At 51.4% G+C, this 16,490-nt stretch overlaps 1 protein-coding gene across 4 annotated transcripts in view; it reads left to right on the top strand.

The window, feature by feature from the left end:
- The window catches only part of ATL1 (atlastin GTPase 1), a 31,634-nt gene extending 15,191 nt beyond the window's left edge, over nt 1-16,443 (top strand). Inside the window, exons 6-14 of one of the 4 annotated variants that reach the window (XM_074583565.1) lie at nt 554-610; nt 4,686-4,778; nt 5,714-5,852; nt 7,801-7,928; nt 8,608-8,664; nt 9,453-9,524; nt 10,560-10,991; nt 13,358-13,372; nt 15,453-16,437. In XM_074583565.1, coding sequence (XP_074439666.1) covers nt 554-610; nt 4,686-4,778; nt 5,714-5,852; nt 7,801-7,928; nt 8,608-8,664; nt 9,453-9,524; nt 10,560-10,991; nt 13,358-13,372; nt 15,453-15,563 — 1,104 coding nt within the window. In that variant the 3' untranslated portion in view covers nt 15,564-16,437. Of the gene's footprint in view, nt 1-553; nt 611-4,685; nt 4,779-5,713; nt 5,853-7,800; nt 7,929-8,607; nt 8,665-9,452; nt 9,525-10,559; nt 11,004-13,357; nt 13,639-15,452 lie in introns of those variants that run through there. The other 3 variants (XM_074583566.1, XM_074583568.1, XM_074583569.1) reach the window with 3 other exon arrangements.
- Nucleotides 16,444-16,490: the final 47 nt, after the last annotated feature.

Raw genomic sequence — 16,490 nt, 5'->3', positions numbered from 1 at the left:
CCATTATTGTTTAACATGTTGACCCATTTTAAGGCATTTGTGAAATACGTTATTGTGCCTTTGGTTAGAAATTACAGTCCAGAGAGACTGGAGAGCCTTCAAATCTTGCTGGTAGGCTGATCTTACAGTCTTTGCACAGCAGGGGTTTGCAGGGAAAGTACTTATTTCTGAATTCATTTCCGCTTCTTCTTGGAGTGTTTAAAGAGAGCGGGGCTCCAGCAGTCCCCTGCAGCACGTGAAGTTTCTGGTTGGTAGGAAAGCAAGAGCAAGCAGCTGATTTGAGCCATTTTTCACAGATTTGGCAGCCAAAAATTCCGGGCTGAGATCTTTCATGCGAGGGCTCAGAACGGTGATTGTCTGTAACAGCTCTGTGTGCCTTTCAGATGTGAACCGAAAGCACAGCCAGCCAGTTTCTATTCCAGCTCTGCAAGTGGTGCTGTTAGCCCTGAGACAACAACTGTCCCTTGCCACTGTGCCTGTAGCCTACAGCCGTCTGTGTGTCCATGAGGACCGGCAAACTAACAGTCCTGTTGTTCTTTGCTTCTCCTTCCAGCTTTTCACTGAGTATGGCCGGCTGGCCATGGAGGAGACATTCTTGAAACCTTTCCAGGTGAGTCCAAGAGTCCTGGCCAGCATACGTCCCCTCTGCCAGAGGTGGCTTGGCCCTGAGCTGATTGGCTTCACCACGAGGTGTCACTGCAGTTTGCAGGACGGGGAGGAGATGGGGATGCCTGGGGACTGGCTCAGCTCTGAGAAGGAAAGGCTTTGTGCTTCCTTGCCCCTGAAGAGGCTTCCAGATACATGCAACATCGCTCTTTCATTCCTCTCTGAACCCTTGCCATCCCGAGAGCTCTGCCCTCTCCTGCCAGACGTCCTGCCAGGCTTGGAAAGCAGTCAGGTTTTGCAGCAGGTTTGTCACACCGTCTTCTCAGGGACTTGGCCCAGCCTCCACTCTGAGAGGTTTGAACCCTCCTGCCCTGGGAATCCCTGCTCCTGGCAAAATGAAAGGATGAGGATTAGCTCAGAGCTCTCGCAAGTGACAGCAGAGCTGTGGGAAGGCTCTGTTTAAGTGGGGTTTTAACTTCAAATAAGGGACATCTGTTCACCCTGCTGCTTCCCAACCCGTGAAAAGCTGGCGTTCAAAAAAAGGAGAGCGTTGGGCAGGCAAGAGCTTGCTCTGGACACCAGAGCTGTGAGCAGCTGGGAGGATGGAGGGCTGGGACAGCCCCTTCTAGTAGGAAAGCGAACATGAACAAAAAGAGAGCGGGGCAGAAGGAACCTGTGACATGGCTGAGGCAGCTCACTAAACCTCCTTTAGCAGATCAAGAAATGATTTCATATGGCTTTGATTATGGCTGCACCGAATCCTGTGCACCTGGGAAGGTGGTGGAACAGTTTTTAAAGCTTTCGGGGGTCTGTGGTACCAGGTGTGGGGCAGGGAGCGGGGCCTGAGGGGATGGAGGGAGCAATGCTGCGAGGTCCCCAAGTGTCCTCAAGCCGCAGTGGAGATGGAGGACTCATTGCATGATCAGGGTGGTAAACAGAAGGAAAACACCTTCTGTGGGGCTCTGGCCTTATCCTGTACAAGTTGTTCCTTTAACCAGACGCTCTTTGGCAGTCCCAATGGCTTGGTCCAGCTTCCAGCTGGCATCCATGGGAGGGTTGGTGGCAGCTGGATGGGGGTTTGTGAGCTTCACAAAGTGGAAAACAGCAGAGAACAAAACATGCTGTAAAAACGCACATAGTAATTGGGAATGGATTACAGTTGTTTTACTTTTTCCTTCCAATACAAAAAGAGAATTGCCATCCTCACCACCATCCTGGAAGGCCTAAGGGGTTTATAGAGTGTGTGTGCTCAGGAAGTGGAAATAAAATTGAAAGGTTAAAAAATACAACAAATGGACAAATTGAAATTTTGGGGAGCTTCGAGGGTATATTGGATGCTGGCATGGGCACATGACTGATAAACGATATGAAAGCTACCAGTAAAAATATATGACTTGTAGTAGCAAGAGCTAGGAGAAAAAGTTGTAACATGGTACAGAAAAAAGCCAGACATTAAATAAATATTCCTGTTCCTTATTTAAAAACTATCAGGATAATGTAGACAAATATTTCAGTGAAAGTGAAATACTTCTTACTCCGTCAGTAAAAAGGAGGCTGTAAAGGGAAACTTTTAAGTATGCTTAAGTCATTAGGACTGGATAATAGGCTCTGATTTTACCAAAGACCATAATTGCTGTCAAGTCACCCAGTTTTGTTCCTAGCAAGTCTTGTCAAACAATCCCATTATCAATTTTTAAAAGACCATGAGTTCGGTTGATAAAGGTTACTATCACCATGATATGTTGCCTTCTGTAAGCCTTATCTCCCTACGATGCTGATTAAAAGCAAGTGAACAACATACCGAGTCAGCATTGTCTGTTTTAATCCATTGTAAACGGATTAAAAACTCATTAACTGATAGATGACAGAGCACGCCGAACTAATTTTAATAGGGAATCATCATCCTTCAGAAGTGTTTCCTTGGGGCTACCCCCAGGGTCTCTCTGATTCACTGTCATCTTCATTAATGATCTGGGGGAAAATATCAAACGACTGGTGGAAACCCTTGCAGATGTGATAAAATTTGGTAGAAGGAGCAATGGTGATGTGGCGGGTGAGCAATGGAGACCTCCTGCCCACATCGCAAGGTGGGCTTGTTTCTGCAAAGCACATTTTTAAAGACGTTTGGATTAGGAAGCAGGAGCAGGGCGATGGTAAATAAACTGCTTTTCCAGTGGGGAGGATGAGGCAGCGTGCAGCTCAGTGTCTGCAGCTGGGGCTGGACAAAGTCAGAGGAGCAACAAGGAGCATGCTGTTAATGAGGGGGCAGTTTAATGGTTAGGGTGGCTTAACGAGAGACGCAGGGGCTTCTGTAGCTGCAGGCTTTAAACCGAGACAGCTCTCTTTGCAGAAGAGAGTCTACAGCTTGAGTTTCTTGGGTGAGATTCTAGGCCCGTAAGTCAAACACGCTGAAACTCTTTTGTCCTTAAAATATACAAATCTGTAAGGGAGGCTTTGGAAAACAGCTCCTATAGGAAAACGCTGCCAAGCAGGGAGTGCAGAGAAGGTGTTGATAGCGAGGCAGTTGCATGGATCCTGCTGGGAAGGAAGGAATACTTGGCAGTGAAAAATTAACATTGCCCTTCGGCTCCCTCCTCTCCACGGTGTGTCCTCGCTTTTGTGCTGAAGCGGAACCACCCATTCTGCCCCGTGCGCCCTCACCGGACACCAGTCCCGTTCGTGATGCCTTCGCAAAGGCTGGCAGTGTGCTGGGCTGGAGGGGCTGAGGTTGGGTAGGAGGCATGGTAAAGACAGCCCGTCTGGAACAATTTTGCTTAAGAAAAAAAGAAAATCATTCCAGAGTCAAACAGTGCAAGGCACGCGTAATGTGTTTGTGGAAAAGTCCTAAACATGGACATGTCTCTTAAGCATCTCATGGTCTAAGAAAGAACAGCGTGTCCTGAAACAGCTAACTGGGTGCAGTCGCTGTGGCTTGTCAGGCAGTTAGGAATGGCCAACTGACTGTTCTCTCTCTTTTTTTAACCTTTCCTGATGTTTTATGGAAGAGAAGTAAGGAGGGGAAATATTTTCCCTCCCTCCACTAAATCTTTGTTCTAAACATAGACAATTTTTAGGGAAATTCCAGTGAAATGGATTCCACTTGCTGACCTGCTTACTCATGTGCATGAGAGGAACCCTGGCACCCCTGCCAGGCCCTCCTGGGCTTCGGCGGTCAGGGCTTCCCCCTCCAAACTGTGTGTTCGTTACACGGCACATAGGTCCCTTGCACAGACGAGACACTGGGGACAGGATTTTTTTCTGAAAACATTTTTTTTTTCTTTAAAGATTAAAAGTTGACCGTACTGGTATTTATTTATTTATTGCATAGGAACTTTAGTTCTTCAATAAAGATTACAAAAGCCAGTGATTTCTTATTCACCCTCGTTATCCTGCATCTGCTTCTCATTAAAAGTCTGTCTGGAAGGCTGCCCAGTGAAAAAGGCTGAAAAAATGAGCCTGTAAAATTCCCATAGGATGGAACTAAATGTAGCTGGAATTAAAAATCTCGCTGCCTTTTGTCCTGGTTAGCTAAAATCTCTTTCTTGTTTTGCAAGTTTAAATGATTGACGCTATTTTTCAGGCTAGGGAATCAAACTGCCGCCCTGCAAACCTGTACAGCAGTCCTGGGTTTGCTCCCCCCTTCCCCTTGTGGGACACAGCCACACATGCCGCGGGTCTGCATGGTCTCAGCGCCATGGTGGGATGGCCCTGCACAGAGGGGTATTTCCACCAGTAAAGGCGTGAGATGCTGCTGGAGCTGGGCAGAGACTGGGGGCCACGTTTTGTTGTGGCACAAGGGTGGGGACGAGGATACTGGGGGGGGGGTCCTGCCACGATAGTGGGCTCCAACATCTGCTACGAGTGGTGGTGGCAGGATGGGAGGCCCTGAAATCCTTTGTGATCCCCCTTTTGATAACGTCCAGCAGAATTGGAGGTGTCATGTAGCCAGTCCTGGTCCTACAACTAGCAACACCCTTGAAAAATGAGTTTTTCTGAGCTGGCTCTGGAGCAGCTGGTAACTTTGACTCAGTGGGTGCTGTGTGGCACTGACCCTGTTGTGTTTCTGTCTCTTTTTCTAGTCCCTTATATTCCTTGTTCGTGACTGGAGCTTCCCTTATGAATTTTCCTATGGATCTGATGGTGGTGCAAGATTTCTGGAGAAGCGACTGAAGGTGTGTTCTTTCTGATCTGGGTTCATCTAATGAGCAATGCAAGTCCGGGGGTACGCTCATGAGTGGTGGAGAGTGAGGAGGCAAATCTGGCTGGTGACCCAGGGATGATACACTGCCATCCCCTGCCTGGATGGAGAGTGCACAGGGCGTGAGGGTGAGACCCTGATTTTGGGGACAGCCGGCACTGGCAAGCATAGTCCTGGGCAGGGAGCAGGGAATGGGGTGCAGAGCACTGGCACCAGAGAGGGTTCACCTGGGGGCGGGCCACAGTGTGAGCTGTTAGGTGTGAACTGCGGTGTACAGAGATGCTCGTGACAGTCACACCCAGTGCCTTAAGATCACAGAAGAGGCATTTTAGGAGGCTGAATTCCCTTGCCACGTTCAGTGGAGGGCTGGGGCCGCCTGTGCTAGGCTTCTGCCCAAGCCCGGGCTCCCTGGGGCTCACTTGCTGGGAGCAGCTGGGAGAGGCGTTAGAGATGGGAGTCAGCAGATTCCCCAGAGATCAGGAGCGATGCTTTAGTAATAGGCAGTTGTACAGTAAAACTGATGGGCAAGGGCTCCGCTGGGATTAATCAGGAAATGCATGGGTGATTTGGTAGTGCAGAGACCTAATTAAAGGGGAGACAAGAAAGGCCCTAGTGGGAAATCTCAAATGTTTTTATATTCCAGTCATACACAGACATACACATTTTCCAAACGATAATAACATGCCCCAGGGCACGTGGTCAGAAATACTCTAGTTCCTTGGTTGCTGGAAGAGCCTTGTCTTTGTCCTTGTATGCCATGCCTCCATGGGATGTCCTTCTGTGTTGCTTTTTCCCGCTGTGTGCAGCCACAGCACGGAGTACCCTGTGCTCCTGCCAGCACCGCTGCCCCAGTGTTACCAGTGTCCCCATCAGAAGGAAAGCCCCTGATCCCAAACTGGTGTCTCACAGGTCTCGGGAAATCAACATGAGGAGCTGCAGAACGTCAGAAAGCACATCCATTCCTGCTTCACCAAAATCTCCTGCTTCCTCTTACCTCACCCGGGCCTGAAAGTCGCCACCAACCCTAATTTTGATGGAAAACTGAAAGGTAGGAAGGCAAAGGTCTGGTTTTTAAGCGGATACCTTAGATGCCCTCCTAGTTCCTGAAACCTCTCTGCGTATTTTCCATGAAAAACTTCTGGGAGAGGAATTGGATCCTCTTCCCAATGAGGTACACACACTTGGCTCATTCTTCCAAGTCCAGCAGCTGCCTGTTGCCAGTTGCTTTTAACCTAAGAAAGAGGTGGAGGCCGAACAGATGGGAAAGCTGAAAAGGTGTGAGACGCCGAAAAGGTCTCAGAGCTGCTGGCAATAAGCACTATCGGGACAGATGGCTGATAGGCAACCGGGAAAGGGCAGGGCTGAGATAGGAAGTTTATGGACTCGGTGTTAAGCCTGCAATTAACTCCTGTGCCTCATTTGCAGTTCGGCGCAGACGCAGAGTGGTGCAGACTGGTGGCTGCAAGGCAGGCTGGTGCTTGCAGAGGATGGAAGGCCAGTTACACATGCTCTCAGGGGAACGTTATTTCACTTTGAAAAGCTTTCCAAGGAATATTTAATCGTCCTGACTTATCTGATCAGTGGTTTCCCTGCAGGGCAGAGTTAGTTCAACAGGTACCGAGAAAAAAAAAAGAGGAAAAAAAGCCGTGGTAACATTCTCCACCCTGAAAGGAGCCATGTGCTGTGGATTTTTTTAGTCGTTTGTAGTGAACAAACTGCTTACCAGCATCGCTGCTTGCAATCTTAGCAATAGAGAAAGTGGCCCATTAGTCACTTAAAATAAATTAGCAGACAGAAAGAAGTTACTTTTTCCCTGGTTTTGTCTGGCTGGTGATCAGAATTGTTCTTCTGGCAAACTCTGTGCTAACCAGCAAGCAGGAGAGCGATGCCGCAGAGGGAGGTGTGCTGGTGGAAATGGAGCTGATCTCTGTTAGTTCCCTCAATTTCAGGTGCTGAGTAGTATTGAACAAGTGGTGTGTGCCGAACTGGCACAGGAGTTGGCAGCGGCTTCTTGACACCGTTTTTCTTGTTCCCTCAGAGCTGTACACAGCTTTTTGTGCCCTGATGGAAGAAATGGGCACATTCCCCTCTCTCCTTACCTTCCAAGTGTGTTGTTTTTTCTGTCTCTGGCCTTGTACAAGTTTAATTTAAATGGCAATAAATGGATGTCAGACACGAAGAAGGCATAAGAATGACTGTTAGGAGATGAGTCTGTCTCTGTTGAAGTGACACAAGCAGCCTGTGGACCCCTCAAACAGTGCCCTGTGCCAGCTCTGTGCTTTGCCAAAGGGGAGAGGCTGGTAGGAGCAGAGATTGTGCCTGTTCCTGGTACCTGCACCAAGGGGTGCCCGATGGTGCGATGTAAGCGCACAGGAGTCCTTAGTGTATGTGTACCAAAATGTCTAATGGTCTGCAAAAGCTTTAAAATGCTTTGCAGTGAGAATTTCACATATGGGTTCATAGAGGACCAAGAACTCGGCACAGAAGATCTTACCTGCTGGCACGGGAGGTGGGGGGGTGAGAGCCAGAGAGCCTAAGCCCTGGCAGCAGATTTCTACTACGGGTGCCATAGAGCAATGCAAAGGGAAGGCACAGCACGTGTCTGTGCCCCGTACGCTAAAGGTCGTGATTTGCAAAGAGTGTATGTGTCTAGGCAAGAAGATGATGCTCTCTGGCTGTCAGCGTTGCGTGCACTTTACCTGTGTCATCGGCAAAAGCAGAGCTGTTTTTTTCCCCCTGCAGTCACGTTTGTGTTTGCACAAGTATTTTTGAGACCATGAAGCGAGTTTGTGGGTATATGCACAGCTCTACATTCTGTCCAGGGGTTAACTAACAACTTAAATGGGGCCACGATCATTTATGCTTGCTCGCATCACTAAGTTGTAGGGTGTCTGAGTCTCTGGCTTTGACTCTCCTGCTCCTGTTTCACATGAGTGCACACTGAAGCACAAGTCTGACGGAACGCTGGTACTGATGACGTTGGGTTTTGTTTTCAGAAATAGACGATGAATTCATCAAGAACTTGAAGATTTTGATTCCTTGGCTTCTTAGTCCCGAGAGCCTGGACGTTAAGGAGATCAATGGAAACCATATCACCTGTCGAGGCCTTGTGGAGTATTTTAAGGTATTGGCTTATTTGAGAGAAATTTGGCTTATTAATCTGTGGCACGCTTTCACTTTTGCTGTAATTAAAGGGGAAAGCAGCAGCAGGCAGAGGAAACGTTCTTGGTCTAGCTAATAGTCCTGGCTCCCATTGCTGCAGAGAGCAAACACCTTGCAGTCGCATGTTTGGCCGTGCAGTAAGCACAAGAAGAGGGCAGGGTTGTTTCTCCCCCTTCCCTGGAGAAATGAGGACCGGGGGAGGTGGGCTGAGGGCCGTATTCCCATTGCCTTTGGAAAAAAGCTTATTTTTGTTGTCATGACTACTGGGACATTTTAATGCAAGACATCAGTGAGTAAGTCTCACCGCCTACTCTCCAGGGCTACCTGACTCTGGCTTCTTCTCCTTCAGTGAAGGACGGAGGTAGGTGCAAATTTGATGGTAGAGATACTCAGCCTAAGTGATGGAATGAGAGCCTTGAGTGACCAACCCAGGCCACCCAAGGAGTCGACCTCGCGCCATGCTACGTAGCATTTTCTGACAGAGCATCCCCTGCTGAAGCCATCTTGTGCCAGGAACGTCCTCCTCTTCTGTGCTTTTAACATCCTGTTAAAGCTGTGCCTGGAACTGGGTGGGGGTGTTTGCGTGTTGCTCGTGAATGCCGTATTCAATGTGTTTTCATTTTCTGTGCGCTGTTTTGCAGGCATACATAAAGATCTACCAAGGGGAAGAATTACCACACCCAAAGTCAATGCTGCAGGTACGTGAGTGTGAGCTGGTGGGCATCCAGGCGCTGTAATTGCCGTTGATTTGCAGTTAACTGTCAGAGGTGGCCAGCTAGTGCAGCACATTGGGTCTTCTGTGAACTTAGTTCAAACGCCTTAGTGTAACAACACAAGAAATGGCCCTTTTGGAAGTATTTGGCAGTCAGGAGGCTGATACGGCTTAGCAATCGCAGCAGCACAGCTCAGGCACCTCGGCCGGAGTGTGGTGTCTCGCTGTCTGTGCACACAGCAGCCAGCTGAGCCGAATTTATTCCCCTGTAGGTGAACAGCATCGTTTTTGGCTGCGGTGGGGCCGCACACGGAGGTGACGCAGCCCCACACACGGGCAGCGGCTGCCGGGCTGCAGCTCTGCTCTCCGAGCCAGACGGCTTTGCGGGAGGTTGCAGCTGTAGCTGTTTACATACGGCTGAGCCTTTTATCTGTTCTCTTGCTGTTTCCCACAGCCAAAGCCAAAGTTTTCGTTGCTCTGGCTTGGAGGGTAGGAATCCTCTCTTCATGCAGCCTTTTGCCTGAGGGGACTGGACATGGAAATACGGGGTGATCTTTTTTGGCACCGGTCAGAGGCTGGGGAGAGTACACTTGGCTAAAACAAGGGAGCTGTTTAATTCTGTACATGTGCACCAGGGCACCGTGCACGTCCTGGCCGCGTACACATGTGGCCCATGGGTACCCAGGCAGCCAGTGGCTGCTGCTCTCTGCAATTACACTTCTTAACCCTGTCTTTCTGCAGCTGAACTTTGTACCCCTTTTGTCCTTCGTGCAGGCCACAGCAGAAGCCAACAATTTAGCAGCGGTTGCCACTGCCAAAGATACCTACAGCAGGAGAATGGAAGAGGTAGGTGGTGCTGAGCACGTCGTTTCACAGCGCTCATGTCTCCTGGCTCTCCTGTCCTCATGGGGAAGCCTCCCTGCCTGGGTTCTTGGGAGAAAACGTCCTGCATGGACTTGTCCAGGAGCGGTTACATGTCCAGTCCCAGTGTTCATTGGTCCCAAAAAGGGTCTCTCCTATGTTTATGGTGGAAAAGGGGCTTTCTCACAGGGTGGAGCAATGCCTGGTCAGGTTGTCATGACAGGACAAGGGAGGGTGGTTGACAGAGGGTCGCTGTTTCATCCGATGGCAGCTTTTTGCAGACCACGTGGCCTCTGCTGAATTTGCATCCTCTTCCCAGTGTTCCCCAGCACGGGTAGATGGAACCCAAAAATGTGATGTATTGGGGTGGCAACGCTGCTTGACCGTGCAACCCGTGCTATGGCTGGTGCTAATTAGGAGATAAAGTCATTATAACTGGCTTTTCACCTGTGCCCTGCCCTGTCAGCCCATCTCTTTGCTCTGGTGACCCCCAGATGTTGTGATGTTTTAAGTCAAGCTCAGATCCCAGCCTGTCTCCAGCCGCTTCCAGGCCCCCTCTCTGTTCACCAGTATGCGAGATTGCTGCCTATTGGCAGGAGAGGGGTGTGGACCGCCCGTGGACTGCTCTGGGCCTTTAAAACTAATGTGTCCGTACTCTGAAGCAGAAGGAAAATGCTGCGGAGTTTCCAGCACTGGAAGATGCTGGGGTTCAGGGTCCTGCCGGTCAGCGTGGCTCAGCCATCGGTGTTGCCCAAGATTCTGGCTAAGGGTATGAGTGAATGGAGTAGGGGAGCTGTGGGACACAGCTTCACAGTGCAGACACCTGCCGCCCTGTTTTCACCTGCACCTTGCAGAGCTGTCCCAGATGGACAGCATCAATATGGAGGTCTTCCTGCAGGATCTAGCGGTCCGTGCCAAACGGGAGCATGTGGAGCCCTAATTCCAGTGGTTTGCATGGCAGAGCACAAGAGCTGTGGGTGCTGAGGTTTCTGGAGTGATTGGGCTGTGTTTTCCACGCAGGTCTGTGGTGGGGACAAGCCCTTCCTTGCACCTAGTGACCTCCAGACCAAACACATGGAGCTGAAGGAGGAGGCCGTGAAGCTGTTTCGCGGGGTGAAGAAGATGGGTGGGGAGGAGTTCAGCCGTCGCTACCTCCAGCAGCTGGAGAACGAGATAGATGAGCTCTACATCCAGTACATCAAGCACAACGACAGCAAGAACATCTTCCACGCCGCCCGCACCCCCGCCACGCTCTTTGTGGTCATCTTCATCACTTACGTGATAGCTGGAGTGACCGGTTTCATTGGCTTGGACATCATAGCCAGTCTGTGCAACATGATCATGGGCTTGACACTTATCACACTGTGTACCTGGGCATATATCAGATACTCTGGGGAGTACAGAGAACTGGGCGCAGTAATAGACCAAGTGGCCGCAGCGTTATGGGACCAGGTAGGATAAAGAGCTTTTGATTTAAAACAAAAAAAAAAACCACACACCCCTCCCCCCACAAGTTCTGAAGTGTTTGCGTTTCCTGGGACTTTTCTTCCCCTTTGAAATGGCTTTTGCATTTGTATTTAGGGTTGTTAGATGCTCCCTCCTGGCCTGCCTGGGCAGATCCAGCTGCTTGAGCTGGTCGTGGTGTGATCAGAGAGGGGAGACCTGTGCCCTGTCTTCTTCAGGCAGCAGGATGATGAGTTTTAGGCCATTCCTTAGACCTTCTAGATGGGGAAAGCAGGGAGAGAGGAAATCTTCTCAGATCAGTTTGTGGAGCTGATTGTAAGAGGGAGGTGTCGTAGGGACCGGAGATGGGCCTGGGTGGGACTGCGCTGTGGTTGTAGTGCAGGTAGGCAGGAGGAGATGGGTTGGAGAGTAGGAGTGACCAGCAAGGCTGGAGCTGCGTACCAGCCCACCCTGTCCCCTGCTCTGAATCCTGCCCAGTGTGAAAGACAAGCCGTGTAGATCTGGGCTGGGGATGAGAAAACTCACAGCAAGCTATTTTGTTTTGCCTTTTTTTTTTAATTCTTGCCTCCCCCATCACCAAATGCTGATCTGTGGAGCCTTAGACCTTGCGGGAACGGGGCAGCTTTGCCTGGGGTCCCACGGGAGCCGGGGCTGTGGGTTTTGTGTGCACGCCTGTGTATGTCAAACAGAAAGAGCCGTATCGCTGTCCTGGTTCAGGGCAGGGATTTTGGCTCTCCCCGGGTCTGCTGGAGACTGAGGCCAGGTCTCAGCTCTGCCTGTTTTGGTGCTGGGCCCCGCTTTCCCTTTGCAGCCGCGCTGCGCTGGCTCAGTTGGTCTCACCCCCTCTATTTTGATTGATTCATTTTTTTTTTTCCAAACAACATGGGAAGGTCTTGGTTGGACCCTGATGTCCAGAAACACCTCTAAAATCTTAAAAATGGTCAGAGTGAGTAAGCGTGTGTCCCCCCGCACCCCCTGTATTGCTCTGCCGGTGTTCCGAACAGTGCCGTTGCAGCGGCCGGCCCTGGCAGGGTTATCTCACAGCCCACGGCCGCGGTATTTTTAACGCTCGGTCCTTCCTGTTTCCCTTTCTGCAGCAGCACTTTCCTCTCCCCATTGCCGAGCTGCTGGGGAAAGCCCAGACCCTGCAGGTTCCTGCTGATCCCCTTCACCCCGGCCAGGGGAGCAGCCCACCCGAACGCAGCTGCCGCCGTGGGCCCGTGTGCCAAAATAACATTTAAAGGGCTGTGATGACATCCTGTCCTTCCCGTGGCACAGCCGCGCTGGGCTCGTTGTTCGTTCAGCCCTCAGAAGCCACCAGCCTCAGTCGTGGGTTTTATTTCTGTAGTGCCTCAAAGGGGAAAGGGCCGTTCTCAACAGCCTTACCTGCTCCTCCCCTGATTTTTATCCACCAGCGACGTTTTTGGCGAAGAGTGACCACGTTTGCCTGGTTCCCGTCGCTGTGCGGAGAGCTGCAGCTGGGGCTAAACACGCAGCTTTGGGCGGGGGAGGGAGGTCAAAAAATAACGAAGCGTTTATTGTTCAGTTCCTTCACCCCAGAGCTGGGTAGCGGTGTTGCTCAGCCGCGCTGCCTTTAAAATAAGGCGGCTTGAGAGCAAGAGCGGCCCCTTGCCTGCGTCCTGGGTGGGTTCATCCTGCCGGCCCTGTCCTCAGCATCCACAGAAAGCCCTGCTGCGGTGCCAGCAGCGCCCATGCCCCAGCCTTTTGCTCGGGGATTCTCCCCGGGGGCGGTGGGGGGGATGCTGGTGTGTTTAAGCCCAGCGTTTGCCCATCCCTGGGCAGGACCCAGCCCGGGGGGGGGTTAAGCGAGGACAGGAGGTGGCCAGCAGGAAGCCAGAGATGCTGCCCACTTGCAACCTGCCCAACTGGTTAGAAAAATAAAGAGGTTAAAGTGCCCGCAGCTGCTCGCTGGCCCCCGCAGGCTGTGCGGCACGGCTTTCCAACTGCAGGGAAAGGTCTCCCAAGACGGAGCTGTGCAGCCGGGCAGTGCTGGTCCCCCTGCAGCCACCGGGGCTCGGGCAGCGGGACTCTGCTCGCCACAATGCACAGGGCTGGGTGGCCCAGTGCCCCGGGTGGGTTCAAAGCCCCCGTCTCTCTGTCCTGTGCAAGCGTTCGGTGTCCCGTTATGGTGGGACCGACTGCAGGAGGGGTGGACGGAGCCCTGAGGGGTCCCGCAAGGGCTGGGCGAGGACACAGCCATGTTGGCCCCAGTAAGTGGCTCTGGCCGGAGGCGTGAGCACTGTGCGCTCCCGCGGGCGTGCATGATACACAGAGATGCTTCTTTTTTTTTTTTTCTTTTTCTTTCTCCTCTTTTTCTCAATGCCTCTCCCCAGGGAAGCACGAATGAGGTAAGCGGCTCTCGTTCCCCCCATCTCCTTGGCATGCCATTCCCCTCAGCCCCCCACGGCCGTGGGCTCCTGGGGGAAAGTGTCTCAGCCCCAGCTGCACGTTTCGGCCACATCGCTGCCTTTGGGCTTGTGGAGGCCGGGGGTGGGGCTACGAGGGCTCTAGGGAGTGTCTGGCATCCTGGCCCTGTACCAGAGGATGAGCTCTGGTTGTTCCCTGTGATCCAGATGCCCGGGGAAGGGGGTTAAATGTGGGCACTGGGCTCCAGGCGGTGCTGGGAGCCAAGCTGGGGCGGGGGGGGGGAGATTTGGGCGGGGGGGGTGAGGGGGGGGTGGGGGGTGGGGTGGTGCGTGTGTGTGTTTGTTTGTTATGATGGGGATCTTCATCTGTCTCCCATCAGTTCTGGTCGGGGATTTTCCCGTTGTGCTGAGAGGTCAAACCGAGCCACCAGCTTGTTTTGCAGCACCAACGCTGCAGGCGCTGGCGCAGGCAGAGCAGGCAGAGGCCTCTCTATGCTGCCGCGCGTTGTGTTTTGGGCAAAAACACCCCGTACCAGATTGAGTAAGCCGATGGCAGAGCCCAGGAGACATATTTCATCTCCCCAGGCTCTGGCCGGGGCAGCAGGCCGAGTACGGCCCTCGTACGCTGGGCTGGCCTCCGCTCCCCCAGGGGCACAATGCCGGGCTGCTGGCCAGGCCTGCGCCCAGGGCACCGGGAACCTCATTTAGGTAAAGCCTCCTCAGCAGCTAATTAAACCGGTGGGAGCATCCCAGTCTGTATTCCTGCACACATACGTTAATCCTGCGTTGCAGCCGGGTGCCACCCCAGTCTGGCAGAGGTGCGGGACAAAAGACAGCTCCGTCTTTTAGTGTGTCACCAAAGCCCGACAGCTCCATCAGCCACTGAGTTTTGTGGGCAGTTCCTCTGAAAAGAAAGTTGGAGCAGCTCGCACAGGTCCAAAAGGCCATTTAAAAAAAAAAAAAAAAAAAAAAAGAAAGGTAGTTAAAAATCAACCTCTTCCTTCCCCCATGGCCGGTTTGGTACTTGCTGTGCCACAAATGCTGAGCAGCTACAAGGGCACTGGCCTCGGGGTCCAGGGGCTTTGCTCTGCCGTGTGCAAACTCGGGCTCGTCAAGTAAAAATCAGCTCTTTGAGACTGGTTTGGCACGGGGGGGGGGAAAAAAAAAAAAAAAAAAAAAAAGCCTAAACTAGCACAATATGCTGCAAGGTCGCTTATGTAGGATTTGAAGGTGTATTTTCAAGAAAGAAACCCAGAGAAGCTGCGTGAAGTCTCCTCCGTTGGTCCACTGCATTCCCAAACAATCCCGAAACACTTGTAGGCAAAGCCCCACCTGCGGTTTCCTGCCTCTTCCACCCTGTCCCCAGCTGATCCTGGCTCACCGCCACTCTGCAGGTCCCCGTGGGTGTTTGGGTGGTTTTTATTTCCCAGTGACAATTTCATTTGAAATGGAAATGTCAGAGCCGGTCACGGCAGGTCCTCTGCAGCCAGACCCAGATCTTGGCATCTCCTGTGCCATTGGCACTCAGTTTTATACCTGCCGAGGGTGGGGGATGGGGAGGGTTTGCCTTGTTAGACAAGCAAAGGCCGGGCTTTTCTGTCAGACAGGGGAATGTGCACCTGGGTACAAATGGGAAATGGTAAAATTCGAAGAAAAAAAATCAATCAGCATTCATACAGAGAAAAAAATCATCCAGCCAAGGCAGGTACCTGTCACACAGCAAAGCCGCCGGTGTGGAAAACACGGCGGTGTAAAACAAAATGCTGGCGATGGAGAAATTTAAACTCTGTGTCTGAAACCCGTAAGAAAAACCCAACCCCCCTTAAGTCCCTTATTTGTCCTCCAGGTGGTCCTTGATTGAATACAACTCCAGGGGGCTCCTCCTCAGCTGAGTCGTTTGAAAAATTAGCAAACTATTGATCATTCCTTTCCCCGTTGGACACTTCAAGAGTCGGTGCCCAAAAACAAGCGGCGGCTGGTTTGAAGCACAGCCCGTGGGTGGCACCCGAGTGGGGCCGGGGCCGTCACCGTCCTCTCTCTCTCTCTCTCTCTTTTTCCCCAGGCTTTGTACAAACTGTACAGCGCGGCGGCGACCCACAGACACTTGTACCATCACGCCTTCCCCGCACAGAGCGCGGAGCCCGCCCCAGGCGCCGAGAGGAAGAAGGTGTAAAGCGGATGCGTTCCCGGCGCCGCAGGAGCCCCCCCGCCCCGGGTTCCTCGCTCCAGTCCTTGCACCCATCGCAAGCTCCTGCTGCCGCCCGGGGAGGGCGAGTCGCCCCTGAGGCCCTTCGGTGTGCAACGGGAAGACGTAGGCACGGTTTTCCTTGTGTTCATATGTACATATTGGTACCGCTGCAACTACAAAGTGCTTTTAATTTGTAATAGCCAGCGTACTTCCCAGCTCGGTTACGAAGCCTTATGTTTCCCTTCTCAATTAGTCACGAATTCACTGAAGAAATCATAACTTACATACGATACTGCAACTAAAAATCTTCCAGACCTTAGCGTTATTCAAAAGCCAACTTCTTTTCAGATACTTGAACGAGTACAATGTAACCAAGTTTTTTCTTCAATTAACTGTTTAATTACATAATTAAAAAACTGTATTAACTTGCTTTATCAGAAACTGTAAGGGCACTTCAGCTGTGGTATGTGAATGATCTCGTAGGGAAAGCGTCCTTCTCTGTCTGTGCCTGATGCACCAGGTGTCACTGTACATGTGTTGGAGAAAGCGTCACTGTATTTCTGTACATATATTCATTATAGTGCATAGAACGCGTGGTCAACGGTTTATTCTTTTATCGTCAGAACTATTAAAGTTTGCTTTCGGTTCCTAAGAAGCTGGTTATACAGGAAGCAATTATTGACTAACGAGGCGAGAGCTTCCCCGCTTGGGTCCTTTACCTTCTTCCTTACCTTCAAAGGGTTCCCTTTGCCCACCCGGACAGTGCTTTGCTTTTAGCTTGATATTCCAAAACCACCAATTTCCACCACCCCGATCAGATCTTTTTACTGATTATAAGAATATTTTATTTGACATTCTAAAAGGCAAAAAAAAAAAAAAAAAAAAAAAAAAAAAAATCAGCAGGGCAACTTC

This window comes from Larus michahellis, chromosome 4 (genome assembly GCF_964199755.1).
Source record: "Larus michahellis chromosome 4, bLarMic1.1, whole genome shotgun sequence".
NCBI classification, from domain to species: Eukaryota; Metazoa; Chordata; class Aves; order Charadriiformes; family Laridae; genus Larus; species Larus michahellis.
The sequence above is the reverse complement of the archived record's forward strand: the minus strand, read 5'-3'. Positions and strand labels throughout refer to the sequence as shown.